The sequence below is a fragment of the Neopelma chrysocephalum genome, unplaced genomic scaffold, assembly GCF_003984885.1.
Source record: "Neopelma chrysocephalum unplaced genomic scaffold, ASM398488v2 Primary Assembly neopelma1_182215, whole genome shotgun sequence".
Taxonomy (NCBI): domain Eukaryota; kingdom Metazoa; phylum Chordata; class Aves; order Passeriformes; family Pipridae; genus Neopelma; species Neopelma chrysocephalum.
The window spans coordinates 24172-39346 of record NW_020937945.1 but is presented as its reverse complement, the minus strand read 5'-3'; the positions used below and the strand labels follow the sequence as shown (position 1 = coordinate 39346).

Genomic DNA, 15175 nt, shown 5'->3' with positions numbered 1-15175 from the left:
AGATCATGTCCCTGATCACATCCGTGAAGAAGCGCCTGCGAGTGGAAGCCTTCCCCAATTCCGACGCCAGGTCTTACGTCCCAGACAGTTATAAAGGCACGGTGGAAAAGCCTGCCCTGCGAAGGGAAACCAGCTTTGAGAAGATCCTTGCCAGGCATTCCCAGCATCACCTGTCAGTGTGCCAAGTGTTTGAGAGCACCTGCAGGGCTCATAAAACCACGCTGGGAGAAATCCAGGTGGGACCTTGTATCACAACCTTAAGGACAGAGACCAAAACCACAGACACTGTGTGTACTACTCAGGAAATAGTGCAGGATGGGAGAGGTGCTGCAAAAATCCTGAGCTTGCCAACAGCAGGAAGCAACTCAGAAAGACTTGGTGGCTGGAGAAATCAAGACATGCGTTCTAGTGTGATGAAAATTTCCTTGGAAGAAGAGACTGAGCCTTTAGGAATGGAAATAAACGATGAAAATGGTGGTTTCAGCACAGGGCAAAACAGGAGTCAGAGCACGACTTCAGAGAGCTCTTGGTGCAAGCTGTCAAAATCCAGTTACTCTTCCAGCTGGGAGGATCTAAACTGTAATAGCAGCAGAGAGTCCCCTAGGGAAGGGCAGCAGCAGGAGAAGGGCTCAGCAGAGGAGCGATGCTGCACCACGGAATCTGATGGAAACGGTCAAGCCACATCCTTGCTCTCGTTGCCTCCCAGAGCCTGGAATCCTGCTCCTCGGGAACCTCTCCATAGCTGTGAGGGATCTCCTCAGCCTTCCTTGGAGGGAGGTGCTCCTCGAGCTGGCAGGAGGGTGGAGAAGGCGTCTCTTTGTGGAGACGAACTGCGGGAGGGAAGACACTGTGGAAAGAGATCTCCACAAAAGAAAGCAAAGGACCCGAGTGATGCATTTCCTTCCCTCTCCACCTCTTACTGCATTCCTACCAGGCTGGAGGAGGAGGAGAAGTCCTCCTCCTGTGCACAGCTGGGCTGCAGGACCAAGGACAGTGGCAGGGAGGGAGGCGGCGGCCGCTTTGAGCGGGTCCACCCAGGAGAACCCACAGGAAGCACGGAGGATCCCTTGTGTGAGACACATCCCCCCCAAAATGGGGGCAATTCTGCGCTGTCAATGATCACTGAGCCCAAACCAGGCAGCAGCTCCTCTGTGCGTGACTGGATGAGGAAACCTGCCACGGTGGGGGACAGATGCCGCCAAGTGCCTGAGGTTGACACCCAAGCAGAAACGATTGATGACACAGAGTTTGATTTCCTCAGTGTTGGAGACTTAGTGAACAGTTATCCCACGGCATCTGCTCCAAAGCATCAAGCAGCTCCCAGTGTGCCAACAGCTTTGCCCTTGCAGGGCAAGATATCCGTAAGCAAGCACTTTGACTGTGCCACTACGGAAGGAGATGAGGAAAAGTCTCAGGACGTGGTGAGCAGCAGGAGACAATCCAGGTCACCTCTGAGTTCATGGATCAAATCAGCACAGACGCCCACGAGTTCCCCTGAGGTTCCTTTTCTGACCCCAAGGGGAAGTTTTGCCCTCACACCTGGGAGAACGAAGGAAGAAATCCTGGAGGCTCGGTTTCTGAGGGATGACGATTACAAGCAGCTTCTGGCAGGGGTGGAACATAATTGGATTGTCCAGAGACTGATGCCTACTGGGATTTTTAGGACCAAAGAACTTTGTAAAGCGTACTGTAAGTTCCCACACAGCAACAGGTGCCCCCTCAGGGAACAGGCTTGACTCGGGCCTTTTAACACGATATTTTAGTCAGCATTTATTAGGATTTAATTTTTTGTTGTCTTCCACCCCATTACTTGAGTCTGGTTGCCTGTTTAGATTCCAGAGCCAATAAAGATCCTGTGGTGTTTTCTTTTTGTAGCTGCTCTTCTTTTAAAATACTCCAAGAAATCCGGCCTGTGGACGGGCCAAGAGACCGCCGTGTTCATCGGGGACTACCTGAACGTGGCAAAGGAAGGCAAGCAGAGAAGTGCCTTCTGGATACACTTCCTGCACCAGGAAGAAATCCTGGGAAGGTATGGGCCAATCAGATTTCCAAAACAATATGTTTATCAATGCTGCTTCTGTGTAAAAATGAATAAAAACTGTCTGGTGAGATTTTCTGCAGCAAGAGTGTTTTATGGGTCTCCCAAATGTCTTGGGCATTTTGGCAGCCTTTCCCATCACTCCATGTAACCCTACTTTTTTTAATTTCTGGGAAGGAAAAGCTACTTCACTGTGGTCTTCTAACAGCTAATTGCAGAGTAAACTGTTATGATTAGCTAGAAGCATCATTATTAGAAGTAGCCTATAAATTATTATGGGTTGAGAATACTATATCAATACCTCTGAGTTGGCTCTCCCTTCAGAGTCAAGAACAGTTGAGTTTAAACTTTCCGGTGTTATGAAACCCCCATCCCAACCTGTGATTGGTAATTTTTCACCTGTATGAGACACAAAAGAAAAAAACCACCCAAATTTAATGACCATTTTAAATGTATAACCCACAGCAGGATTTGCTTCTGAACAGCCAAGCTCAACTTTGCACTGATGTTCTGTATCACAACATACAGAACTGACACTTCTCCAAACACTCCTCCCTCTGTTTAGGTATGTTGGGAAGGAGTATAAAGAAGAAAAAGGGCTCCTCCATCACTTCAGTGACGTGGAGCGACAAATGACCGCCCAGTACTACGTGACAGAGTTCAACAAGAGGCTGTATGAGCAAAAGGTCCCTACCCAAATCTTTTATATCCCATCTGCAGTACTCCTGGTAAGGACTGTTTTCTAAGCATTTCCAAGGAACTGGTGTGGGAAGGGTGCCTTGAGCCAATTTTGCTTTTAAACCATCAGCAGTGAGACTGTCTCGTTTCAGATACTGGAAGACAGAACTATAAAAGGGTGTGTGAGTGTGGAGCCCTACATCCTCGGGGAGTTTGTGAAGCTGTCCAACAACACCAAGGTGGTAAAGACTGAGTACAAAGCCACAGAGTACGGTCTGGCTTATGGCCACTTCTGCTATGAGTTCTCCAGGGGAACAGATGTTGTCGTCGACCTACAGGGTGTGTATTACAGTGAACCTCATCCCTTTCAGGCTCAACCTTTAGCCCCCCAGGTAGCTTTGGGATATTCATTTCCTTAAATATTCAGGAAGTGCCTCTTAGGGTTCAGCTTTTGCTGACATGGGTGGAAACTGGGAATCACTGAGGTGACGCTGACAGAGCTTGGGCCGCGCCAAGCAGAGAGTCCTGAGTACAACGACACAAAGCCTGTGATGTTTGATACCAAAATGTATTGTTTCTTCCACAGGCTGGGTGACAGGAAATGGGAAGGGCCTCATCTACCTCACAGACCCCCAGATTCATTCTCTTAATGGCAAAGATGTTTCCCGCTCCAACTTTGGGAAGAGAGGAATTTATTACTTCTTTAATGACCAGCACGTGGAGTGCAACGAGATCTGTCGCAGCCTGTCTTTGACAAGGCCCTCGCTGGAGCTGCTGGCATAGACTCTCACAGGTCAGTCACACCAAGAGCTGGACACTCTTTTAACCTACACATCTTTAGGAGCAGGGAGTAGCAAAAAGCTGCCTTCATTTCCCACTCTCCTCTTCCCCCTCCCCAAAACCCTGATGTTCCGCTGCTCCCCTCCCCCTGAGCGCAAAGGCCGGGGGAGATTTTCCCGATGAGAAAGGGAACAGAGCATCAAACTTCCACAAAAAAGATGGGTCCCCAACAGACTTGGCTTTAACAAAACCACCTCCTTTTGTTTCTGCAGCCAGCAGAGATTTTTTAGGCTTTTGTCCCAGTGTTTTAGCAGTGCTATTGTTTTGTAGGTGATGTTTGTGCTGAGTTGTTTGGAAGGATGCCCTATCCCTGCGCCAACCGATTAGAACTAGGTGTAAAGAGGGAGAAGCACGAGAAGGAAAAAAAAAAAATTAAATCTCTTTATTATGGTGCATAAACCTTCAGTCTTGGGGAGCTGCGCAGCTGCACGGGGAGAAAAATGCATTCAAAAATATAATGCCAGTGTGAATAATCCTTTCTCGGGCGCTGCTCGCAGACTGCTCCAGCTTTGTCAGGTGAACTTGAACCGGGGCCGTCAGATTTGTGGCCGTTCCCATTGCACACTGTCTGTCACCCCGGGGCATTCACCATCTTGCCTGTTGTTAAGAGCCGGCGAACAATCCATCATTGAGCCGGGGCAGGCGCTGGCTCACACAGCAGTGAAATCGGCATGTGACGGTACACTCGGCCCCAGTGTCTCGCAGATTAAAGTGATACATGAAAACTCACGTGTTACTGGGGAAGATTAAGCCCGTTATCTTGTTGCGCAGCCAATAAAGGCCGGCCTTGTCCGCAAGCAGTGGGGAAATGCCGGCTTTAACCAAGTGACAAACATAGCTCCGCGCTCCGGCCAGCGAGCGCCCGGCTCCGAGGGGCAAACAAAGCTAGTTAGCAAGATCCCGGGAATTAATGGGCGGCGGGGATGGCTGTGTTAAAGCGTCTCTGCAGAGGCTTTCCCTGCTCTATGGAGACAATTAAAACCGAAACAAAACCTCCCGGACAATCTCTGCAGAACAAAGTGTCCTAATGCGCTGCCGGCAGCCGGCCCCGCCGGGTCTACTCCAGCAGCACACGCAGCCTCGGGACCCCTGACGAGCCGTGCCTTTTCCAGCTTCTTCCTGGTGAAAGGGAGAAAAAGGAAATTCGTTTAGATGTGCTCCCGAATAAACCCATCTGCGTCAAATTTTCATACCTTGCTTTCTTCCTAATATTTGCTTTTAGCAGCTGATTTCTTGTGTTGGTTTTAGGAGACTTTTTGCCATCTCAGCCAAAGTTATGGCTATTCACAGGTGAAAGTCTTGAGGGTCAGCTTGTCCAGTTCCCTGTTAAAATATACGTGGAATCATATTCTACTTGTCTCACTCTTTACAGGCTTGGGCACGATTTCAGAGGTATCAGGCACTCTGTCTTCACCCGGGGCTTGGATACTGGAAATCATGGATTAATGTGCCCCAAACCCTCATTGCCTGAAGAACTTGGACACACGCGTGGCCCCAAACGCACAGAGCTTAAATTATTGTTTCATATTTCTGATATAAATATGGGAATATTGGGGGAAATAAATAGTTGACTCTGATGATGGAGAATTTAATATTTTGGCTGGAAGTTTCGTCTTAGAGCTACTGACCAAAAAAATTACTGCTTTGTTATTTTCTCTGGTTTCAGAATAAAGTAATTTGAACTAACCTGACACTTAGGGAATTAATTAGAAATTTAATTAATTTAATTAGAAATTTTAGTTAGAAATGGAATGGTTTGTATTAACTAACTTGCTATCGAGGTGTTTTTTGGGCTTGGTGAATTATAACGTTCTCCAGATTCCAACCTAAGTGCTTGGTATGACCATTGAGGGCCACTCTCTACAATATGAGTGGAACTGTGTCATGCTGGGACAGTGAAATATTAACTGTAGGGACATCAAGTTTGAGGAAATATGGAACATTTCCTCCTCTCAACTAAACTCACGGGCTTGAGTTTACACCCTGTGTAAGTGCTGCAGTAAGTCAGGCACAGAACCTGATTTATTATCCTGCTCTTAACAAGGTGGGCACACGCTTTCCTGTCCTTCAGGGGAAGGGATTTGCCTAAAGGTTTTTCCCACTTGCCTTTCTGCAGGTACCCATGTGAAAGGCAGAGAGTCTCGCTGGCTGTGTGCTCAGGCATGAAAATTTAGTGCGTTTGATACCCAGGGAACAACCAGAGGCTGCAAACCTCAGGTAGAATGATTTTCTCATTCCTTTACCAGTAACTAGTGACTCTATGGAGCACTTTGGGGGATTTCTCTTAGAAAAGACGCAGAGGAAAGGGAGCCCCTCAGTTATCCCAACAATACAGTGCTGAGCCAGGCTTGCCTCCCTGGGAGTCTCAGCATCCCAGGCCATTACGGCCGGCGGAGAGCGGGCGCGAGGTGACCCCTCCAGCTGTGAGGCAGCCCCTGCACGCGAGGCAGCACGTCCCTGCTGCCATAAACCCGGCATCAGCTGCCCCTGGAGCCCAGCTGCTGGATTTAGGCACCGCTCCTTCACCAGACACAGCTATTCAGGGGGGCTGAGGGCAAAGCCTCACGCCACCGACCGCAGAACCGCAGCCCGCGCTGCCCAATCTCTTCTGCTTGGAAAGACACGGCAGCACCAGCCTCCTCGGCATCTCCTTCCCACTAACCAGAGCGGGAATATATGTAGCAAAGCAAAAAAACACCAACTTGGTAACTGCTGCTGTCACCTGCTGCCCCGAGGGAAGTCCCTGCACCGGCACCCGGGTGCCCTCCCTGGCCCTGCAGGGAAACTGGCAGCAGCGTGCAGCTCTCACCCCTCTCCTGGGAGCGACACACGCCACCCTCCTTTTTTCCACTTGGATGAAATCATCTCCCCTGTCCCTTGGCAGAGTGGGAGCAGATGGGGCTGTTGGCCTCCGCAGCCTCCCGCTGCCCCAGCTCGTGTGAGTCGGTGATGCCTCCAGCCCCCCCCCCAGCCTGCCCACTGTGCCCCTCCAAACAGAACTTAATCCCATTCTCTAATCCCAAACTTCTCTGCCAAGCTGTTTTTGAGGCAGAGCGTAGCTTTCATCCAAAGATAACAAGTTATTATTAATAATTTGCTAAGTGGTGGATGCTGCTCAGAGGACCAGAGCACCCGCAGCACCAAGGGGGAGTGTAGATCCCATAGAGGCAGGTCCAGCATCCCTCTTCCGCCCCGCATCCAGGGGGTGGCTGGGTGGCACAGCCAGCACCCAAGGGCGCAGGATGAGGGCAGGGTCCCCCACCCAGCAGGCAGCAGGTGCCTTTCCTCCCTCGGTAACAGCCGAGTTGAAGCCCAAACTGCCGTGCCGGCTACCGGGGCTGCCGTCCCCTCCGAGCAGGACATCACGTTAATAGAGGTTGATTTGCAAACGGCGTCGCCCCCCCCCCCAGTGCCCCCCTTTGCCTGACTCCCGCTTTTCTGCTCAATGGCACAGATGCTGCTTTGTGCTGCCCAGGACCAGGCAGGCTATTAGCAGCAAATCCAGCGAGGGAAATTAATGAAGGCGACTACTAATAAAAGACAGCTCAGGACAGCCCGACCAACTTGCTCCGAGCGGTAATTAACTTTTTTTAAAACTCATGAAGGTAAATATGCTGTCAGCTTTGGGCCGGGCTCTCTGCTTTTTAATAAAAGGAGGAGGAGGGGAGGCAAGGGAGAGGGGGTGGCTGTGTGTCACAGCCGCCCCAGCACCATCCCTGTTCCCTCTCGGAATAGGGACTTCTGAGGATTTCTTTTCTCTCCGAGCAATTTCTAAAGGTTTTATTTTAAATCTGAGCACCATGAGAGTTCTACCTCTCCTTGATCTGGGTTCTGTACAAGAGGTCACGGGGATGAGCAGGATGCCAGTATTTTGCTGGACCTGCACAGCTGTTGCAGCTTCGTAGGGAAAAGGCAGGATATCCTAATGTCCTGATATCCTAATATCCTGATATCCTTACACTGTCAGAGCAAAAGAGCATCTTAGGCCATAACACGCAAGATTTAGCCCTGTAGTAAGTCATTAACCTACACCAGGTTGCAACAAAATTCCCACTGGGATTTCTGTTTCTACCAGAGGATTGACTGTATAATAGATAACTGAGATTTTTTTTGCCCGTGGGGAACGGGAATTGGGGCCGCACGGGCCAAATCCACACATAATCCGGGACAAGGGCGAAGCCCAACCTGAGGCACCTGAATAAGGCTTCAGGAAAACTGGGCTTAGGATCTGCCAGCCATGTGAGGGCTGTGTTGGGAACGGTCTTTAATGATGGCACTACGTGGAAAGATTGATGCCTGACATGAAAGCGAGCGCGGCAGCCCTTGGGGTGCGGCTGGGACTGCTTTGGCTCCTCAGCACTATTCTTATGCCAAGGAGGGGCTGTAAAACCCCCTCGGGGGCTTTCGTGCTGCCCCTCCAGCCCTGACAGTGCAGGGGAGCTTTTATGCCAAAATACAATACACAGAAGGATCATAAACACGTGTTCTGGGGGAAAGGGGCTGCCATGGAAACCAGTCCCAGGTTTGTTTTGTTATCCAAGGAGGTGAGTTTCTGTCTTGCATCTCCTGGGCCGCTTCCAGGTTGGCTGCAATTGGCTCTGGGGACCGGCCATCACCTCCAAAAACCAGTCTTCTGAGAGAAAAGAGGGAAATACGAGAAAAAAGAAGGAAAGAGAGGAATAAACTCAAGCTAAGAGGGAAGAAAGAGGGAAATAAATGCTTTTGGCCACTGGGATGAGGGTGACTGGCTTAGGTGGCAAATCCAACCTCTCTGGCTCGGCCTTTGCCAACACAGCCCTGTCTCCCCCTCCCTGCCTTGCCCCCCTTGGGCCTGTCTCTTCCAAGGGCATCTCCAGCTGAGCCCAGCCTTCCACAGGGAGCAGGGAAGGTTTGGCTGGCATGACTCCCACCCCAAACCCCTCTCCAAAGCCCCCCTCCGCCCTCCGACGTGACGTGTGCTTTTTCCCACGGTGGTTCCCATCACCACAGCCCCAGCAGGACGGGGATGCTCCTGTCTATACCTGGGATGGAGGAAGATCCCTCCAGGATGACGCACCCGGCAAGAAGCAGCATCCCTCCCCGAGGACAGCTGGAGGGAGCATCCCAGCGCTGAGCCAGCCAGGATGTCCCTCCCACTCCTGCCCGAGAGAGAAGTGCATCCCATCCATCCTGGCCTTTTGAAGAGCCAAAGGCACCTACTCCAATGCCTCTTAAAAGCAGGAGAGAAACTGGGAAGGACAATGAGACCCGACCAGAAAAGACAGAGAGGGCGAGCGAGAGAGGCTCTCGGCTTCTTTTTGGCATTCCTGGAGTTTAATCATTAAAAGGGGTCGTTAAAAGAAGAGTGAGAGTGAAAAACCCGCTCCCGACGGGCTGCCCCACACACTGCCAGCGCCGTCAAAGGCTCCCTCTTGTTTTGTTCCTCCTGGCCCGTGGCAGATTTGGGGGGACACAGCTTCATCTTGCTGGCCACATCAAAGCGGTGATTATGCAAATGCTCCCACTTTTTTTTTTCCTTTTTTTTTTTTTTAGGGAATTATTTATCACACAATAACCCCCCTGCCAGGGGGGGAAACAATAGATCAGGCTAGATAGCGCTGCTCGCCCGAGGCTGCGGGGCTGGGGGACCCCTGCGTGGTTTATTGGCCTAACCTAATTTCACTAATTCTCTTTTCACACATTTTGGGCTTTTTTTTCTCTTCCCCCCCCCCCCCTTCCCTCGCTCCGAGGGCCGGGTTTTGATCCGGAGGGCACCGGGCGGGATTCACGTGCTGAGCATTTTATTTAATTAATACATTCAGGCGCCTCTGCTGGTTTTTAATGATTTCCAGGTGTTTGTACCCAGAAGTCACAAAGTGCTCCCGGGCGCACGGGCAGGATGATTGAAGGGCCTGGGCGGCCTCCAGCATCCCCCTCCATGGTGACATCCCTGACCGTGTGCTGTGCACACTGAACCGAACCCCCTGGAATCGCAAGTGCCTTGGGATTCATCCGTCCCTCAGAGAGGCAGAGAAAGGGAATTCTTCCTCTTTTGTAGCCCAATCATTTTTTCCTCAGTAACATTTATTTCCTGTGGCCTTCTCGGTGAAATCCTTGGGCCTGAAGAAGCATGATAACTGTTTATCTATCCATCCATCCATCCATCCATCCAACCATCCATCCATCCCACGCTTGCTGTCAGCATCTTCTGTACCAAGAAGCAAAGATAAATGATCAGTAAACTTCCACTGAACTTATATATATATATATGTATATATGTATACATATATAATGGGGTTTTTTGCAGTTTCCTGGAGCAGCTGTTGCCTGTGGACCTGCTGTAAGTGGCATCAGCTCCCACCAGCCCCTGGTTTCACCAGAGACAAGGACAGGCCCAATCCCGTATTTCCCGGTCGCTGTCACGTAAAGCAGAAAAAGCAGCAGCCCCAAAGGTACGAAAATTAGAGCTTTTTATTTATATTTTATCACAAGGACGGTCCCTTTGCTCTTCAGCTGTAAATACATACTAGAATAAACTCTGTAAATTATACAAAAAATACATATTTTCCATGAAATCTGTCTTTATAATAAATAAATGTGAACACGTGTGTGGCTGATCGCTGTAATGTTCCGTGTCTGTTGAGGTTTTCAGTCTGTTGATTTATTTTTAATCTCCTGAAAGAAGGGGGGAGTTCCTCGTCCCCTAAAGGTCGAAATAAATAATGTATGAGGAGATCCTTCCCCATTCCCCCCCTCCTGATTTTTTTTTCCCTTTTGATAGAGAGTTCAGCCTAAATTTCCACGCTTGCATTCAGCCCTCACAAAGCCTACAAATTATACAATGACTTCTAACCTGGACCCCTAACAAAACAATTTACTTTTTTTTTTTTTTCTCGCTTTCCAACCCCCCCCTCCCGCCTATAAATCATAAGGGACAGATGGCAAAGGGGGGAGCTGGGAAAAGGAGGGGGGGGACACACAAAAGCCCCGCGGTGACAGATCTGGGAAAACTGGACAAAGTGCACATCGGAGAGAGAGAGAGAGAGAGAGAGAGAGAAAGAGAGAGAGAGACGGAAAGTTTGGTTTGGCAGGTGCCGTTCCCACAGCCCGCCCTGCCCTGGGAATGGGGCAGATGCCGCCGCCGCAGCCGCCCCGGGGGGAGCCCCGGGAGCGCCGGGGCGGGCTAGAGGCAGCGGCGGGGCAGCGGCGGCGCCGGGGCGAAGCGGCCCGGCCAGTGCTCGGGGTCCGAGGCGGAGCCGGCGGGGCTGGCGGGCGATAAAGTGCAGGCGTACGGGGAGGCGGAGGGCGCGGGGCTGGCGGCGCCGCCGCTCCAGGAGGAGGCGGGCGACGGGCTGCCCTCGGCGGGGACCCCCGCGCCCGCCGCCCCGGCGTCGGGGCCGAGCCGCGCCGCCCCGGCCAGCCGCAGGGTCTCGGTGAGCGCCCAGATGTAGTTGTGGGCGAAGCGCAGCGTCTCGATCTTGGTGAGCTTGGCGTCCTCGGGGAAGGTGGGCAGCACGTCGCGCAGGGCGTCCAGCGCCGCGTTCAGGTTGTGCATCCGGTTGCGCTCCCGGTTGTTGGCCTTGAGCCGCCGGCTCCGCTTGATGCGCTGCGCCGTCTCCGCCGTGCGCGCCGCCCGCGGGGCGCCCCGGGACCGCCCCGGCCGCCGCTTCCCCTCCGCCCGCCGCAGCCCGCGGCCGCCCGCCGCCTCCACGGGGCGCGCCGGCGGGGCGGTGCGCGGCTCCTCCTCCTCCTCCTCTTCCTCCTCCTCCTCCTCCTCCTCGGCGCTGGACGGCAGCGAGGGCGAGGGGGCGGGCGAGCCCAGCCCCAGCAGCAGCAGCTCGTCCTCGGCGGCCGGCGCCAGGACCTCCGCCTTCACCAGCATCCTTGCGCCGGGAAGCACCGGGGAAGAGCGCCGGGCAGCAGCACCGGCGGCTTGACGGTTCGCCGGTCTGACGGAGCGGGGCGGGGGTCGCGGGGGCCCAAAGCGCGGGGGATCGTGGAAGGGAGGGAGGGGGGGGGGCGGGGTGGGGGGGGCGCGTCGCTGGCACGCGCCCCGGGGCGCGGCGGGCGGGTCCGGGCGGGCGGGCGGCGGCGGGAGCGGCGCCCGGGGCCCGTCGGGGCTGCGTGTCTGGCACACGACCCTCCTTAACACCCCTTATATACCCCGCGGGGAACAATCAAACCTACCCCCGGGGTCCCCGTCCCCCCCCCCCCTCCCTCCACCTCGCCCCGCCCGCGACTCTTGTCGGGGGCGCCGCCGCCGCCGCCACCGCCGCCCCCCCGCCCGTTCTCCCCCCCGTGTCCCCCCCTCCCGTCGGGGCCCCATTGGCGCCTCGCGCTCGGCTGGAGCGTGCCGCTAATTTATTAATGAATGGGGGGGACGGCGCGGGGGAGCGGGGGGGGGGGGGCGCGAGGCGCAGCCGGCCAATCCCCGCGCCCCGCGCGCCACGCGCGCGCCCGGGGCCCCGCTCCCTTTTGCGGCCGCTTTTCGCGTTCTGCGGAGCCGGCGCCCGGCGCCCGGGCAAAGGGATGCGAGGGATGCGAGGGATGGGGGAGCTCCCCTTGGCCTCCATGTTCGTTCCCCGGGGAGATTTTATCGTCTTGGGGAGACGCCGGTGCTGTGGTAAAGGTGCACAGTTCGTACGCGGCTTGCTGGAGGGATGGATGGTATGGGGGTCCCCCGGGATGCAGCTGCTCGGTGCTGTCAAATAACAGCGGTTTAGGTTGGAAGGGACCTGGAAAGATCATCTCATTCCAGCCCTCTGCCATGGGCAGGGACACCTTCCACTATCCCAGGTTGCTCCAATCCCCGTCCAACTTAGCTTTGGACACTTCCAGGGATGGGGCAGCCACAGCTTCTCTGGGCAACCTGTGCCAGGGCCTCACCACCCTCACAGGGAAGAATTTCTTCCTAATATCCCATCTAACCCTGCCTTCTGTCAGTGTGAAGCTGTTCCCCCTTGTCACTCCGTGCCCTTGTCAAAGAAATGATGGTGAGGACATACAAAACAAAAACCCCAGCACACTGTCTTCCTGTGTGGAAACACCAGATCTGAGGCACTTTGGGGGAGTTGAGCTTTGGAACAGGATTTTATTTGCAGCTGGTAGAGAAGCCTAAAACAGGTGAGAGCGCCAAAATCGCCACAAACATCTCGCTGAGCACACCAGGAACTCGCAAGCAAATGAGCCCCTCGCTCTCGCTGCCCACTGAGTTGGTGGCCCCTGTGTCACTCCCTGCAGGAACGATGGCAGCCAGGCGGCTGCCTCAATTAGAGCATCTCCGTGACTCTGTGAGACATTTTAATGCTCCCCTTGCCTCCTTGTGAAAAGCAGGAGACGCACAGGTCCCCTCGGCATCCCAGGAGAGTGGCACAAAAGAACTTTATTTCTTTTTCAGCAGCTTAAGGCTCAAAGCAGAGTCACCTGTGATGGGGCCAGCCCGCCCCTCTGTCACCACCCTGTTTTCTGAGATTTCTGTCCTTTCATTGCCGATGGAAAGCAACGGAGAGGTGAGGCCGAGGCTGTGCTGGGGGTGCATAACCCACTGTGGTGCCTTTCTGGGGTTCAGCCCAATTCTTGCTGCCAGCCCCAGCGATGCAGCAGTTTTCTCCTCAGGACTGAGCACAGGGTGACCGAGTCCTCACAACCCTGCAGAGGCGCTTGTGTGGTCTGTGGGCAGAGCGAGGGCCGAGCTGCTCGGAGGAGAGCGGTGGGGAGAGGGGGCAGCGGGGGGAGAGGGAGTGGGATCAGGAGCGGGAATGCCGCTGCCACTGCTGCCCACTGCCTGAACTGTCCTCCAAGGGTCAAACTGTTCAACTTCAGCCCCTTTGCCAGACTCAATCCTACTTTAGGGGAACAAAAGCCCAAAGTAGGCGACGATCAAGAAATGGGAGCACAATGATTTAAGCTTATCACACAGCCCAGAAATAAAGGACGCTGAGCTCGTGTGGGGGAGAGGGGAGACCTTCAGAAAGGCTTTGTTTGCTGTAAGAAGATTGAACTCTGAGGTGACCCGATAGCCCTAAAAGTTTAGGGTCTGTGTTGCTGAGAGACCTTTGGGCACAGCCCATCCACACGTGGACCTCACAAGTTGAGAGCCGGCGTTAATGGCCGGCCTGCCCCAGGTGAATGGGGGCGCGACATCCCGGAGAAAGGGGGGACAAAGCTGCAGGGACAGGGTGGCCTGACCCCTCCCTACTCCGGCTCCTTCACACCCACCCGGCCTGAGGCATCCTAAGGGTTTAGGGAACCAGGGCTGCCCACACCAGGCTACCCAGCCCTGCAGCACCCGCAAACCCTGTGAGTGAGATGGTTCTGCTCTTAAATGGGGGGGGACGGAATATATCCAAATTCAGCAGGGTATCAGGATGCTCTAGGGAGGGGAGAAATGGAAAGTGCTGCAGCGTGTGTCCCCTATGCCCTGATCCAGGTCCTTCCCAAACCCTCTGTGCGCTCAGCGAAAAGTGCTGCAGAGAGGGACAGGATGAGGACTGACCCCCCAGATCCCAAGCTGCGCTGACACTTTCGGGGTTTTGGGATCAAGGAGAGGAGGGATTCCCCCATAAGCGCTGCCCCGGCATCCTTCCCTGGGTCCCCCCACCCTGAGCAGACGAGCCCCTCGTTGGGGGCCGATTGTTCCCGGCAGATTTGCATGGCAGGTGCAGGCCTGCGAAGCGATTTTGCCGTCCTGGGGCACCCCCCCCCGCCTCCCCAAGAGGGTTTGCCTCCCCCCCCTTGTGAAAAAAGGCCGCCGGTGCCTTCCTTTCCCATGAAGAAGAGAAGAAGCTTGAGGATCGCGTGAACACGCTTCAGTTTTCTTATTCTTTTCTATAGATGTGGGGAAAAGAACAGCCGATTGTGTGAAAAACCCAGTGCCTGCAAAAAGGGACATTGGCCATCCAGGCGAAGGTGCGCAAGGGAGAGCACTAATCGCTGAACCAGGAGACAAATACGATTACCAGCTCCGAGCCTTGAGTCAGAAAGTCTCATAGACTTTAAGATGTTAATCCCCAACATAATCCTTCCTTTGGCGTGTAGGAATAGTGCAGCCACAAGAGTTGTTTTGTTATTTATATTGGCGTTTAATAAAACTCAGCCAGTGGTGAATGGGCTGCCCACTCTCCAATGGTAATTAATTCCCTATTTCAGTGACCCAATTGTGCTGGGATAGAGCAGTGGGACAGTCCCACTGCCCCAACCCGCCTTTGTGCAGCTACACGGCTCTCGTGCTTCAACAGCTATGGAAACTCATTCTTTTGATGTCATTCAATGAGTTTTCCTTGGGCATCTTCTAAACTTCAAGGACCCTTTTCTTTCTCGAACGCCTGAAAAGCAGGACTAGCTTGACCACCTCTGTAGAATTTAATGATTTGGTGAAAGGGCCTTTTTTTGGGGGGTTTGTGTAAGGAAAGAGAGAAAGAAAATTTGGCAGGCTGGCTATCAAACAGGGGGGCTATCCAAACTCGGGTGTGCCGAACTCATTCAGCTCCTAATTTATACGCGTCTTAAAAGCCACTTTTCCTTACTCGAAATACTTGGGGGCTTCTCTTAGTCGAGGCATTTCTAGAAGGGATTTGCTAGTGAGCAATAACTCTGTTTTACAGACGTGAGTAAAGACACGTGAGCAAATGGTGTTTTAAG

The 15175-nt window shown here is 53.6% G+C and overlaps 2 protein-coding genes across 2 annotated transcripts; one reads left to right on the top strand and one right to left on the bottom strand.

The window, feature by feature from the left end:
- The first annotated feature begins 5 nt into the window (after nucleotides 1-5).
- On the top strand, nucleotides 6-5253 carry LOC113962524 (alpha-protein kinase 1-like). The gene is made up of 6 exons (XM_027673282.1): nucleotides 6-1689; nucleotides 1876-2029; nucleotides 2604-2766; nucleotides 2869-3055; nucleotides 3303-3509; nucleotides 4929-5253. Exons 1-5 carry the CDS (start codon nucleotides 6-8, stop codon nucleotides 3497-3499), a joined length of 2385 nt encoding a protein of 794 aa, XP_027529083.1. The 3' UTR covers nucleotides 3500-3509; nucleotides 4929-5253.
- Nucleotides 5254-10718: 5465 nt separating this feature from the next.
- On the bottom strand, nucleotides 10719-11417 carry LOC113962522 (neurogenin-2-like). Its single transcript, XM_027673280.1, has one exon. It carries the CDS (start codon nucleotides 11415-11417, stop codon nucleotides 10719-10721), a length of 699 nt encoding a protein of 232 aa, XP_027529081.1.
- Between the last annotated feature and the right edge of the window lie 3758 nt (nucleotides 11418-15175).

Excerpts from the sequence above, each read along its gene's own strand:
- LOC113962522 (XM_027673280.1), bottom strand. The coding sequence starts at position 11,417 with ATGCTGGTGAAGGCGGAGGTCCTGGCGCCGGCCGCCGAGGACGAGCTG.
- LOC113962524 (XM_027673282.1), top strand. The coding sequence starts at position 6 with ATGTCCCTGATCACATCCGTGAAGAAGCGCCTGCGAGTGGAAGCCTTC. Across the intron at positions 2,030-2,603 it reads CAGGAAGAAATCCTGGGAAG|GTATGTTGGGAAGGAGTATA; the intron begins GTATGGGCCAAT and ends CCCTCTGTTTAG. Across the intron at positions 2,767-2,868 it reads TCCCATCTGCAGTACTCCTG|ATACTGGAAGACAGAACTAT; the intron begins GTAAGGACTGTT and ends GTCTCGTTTCAG.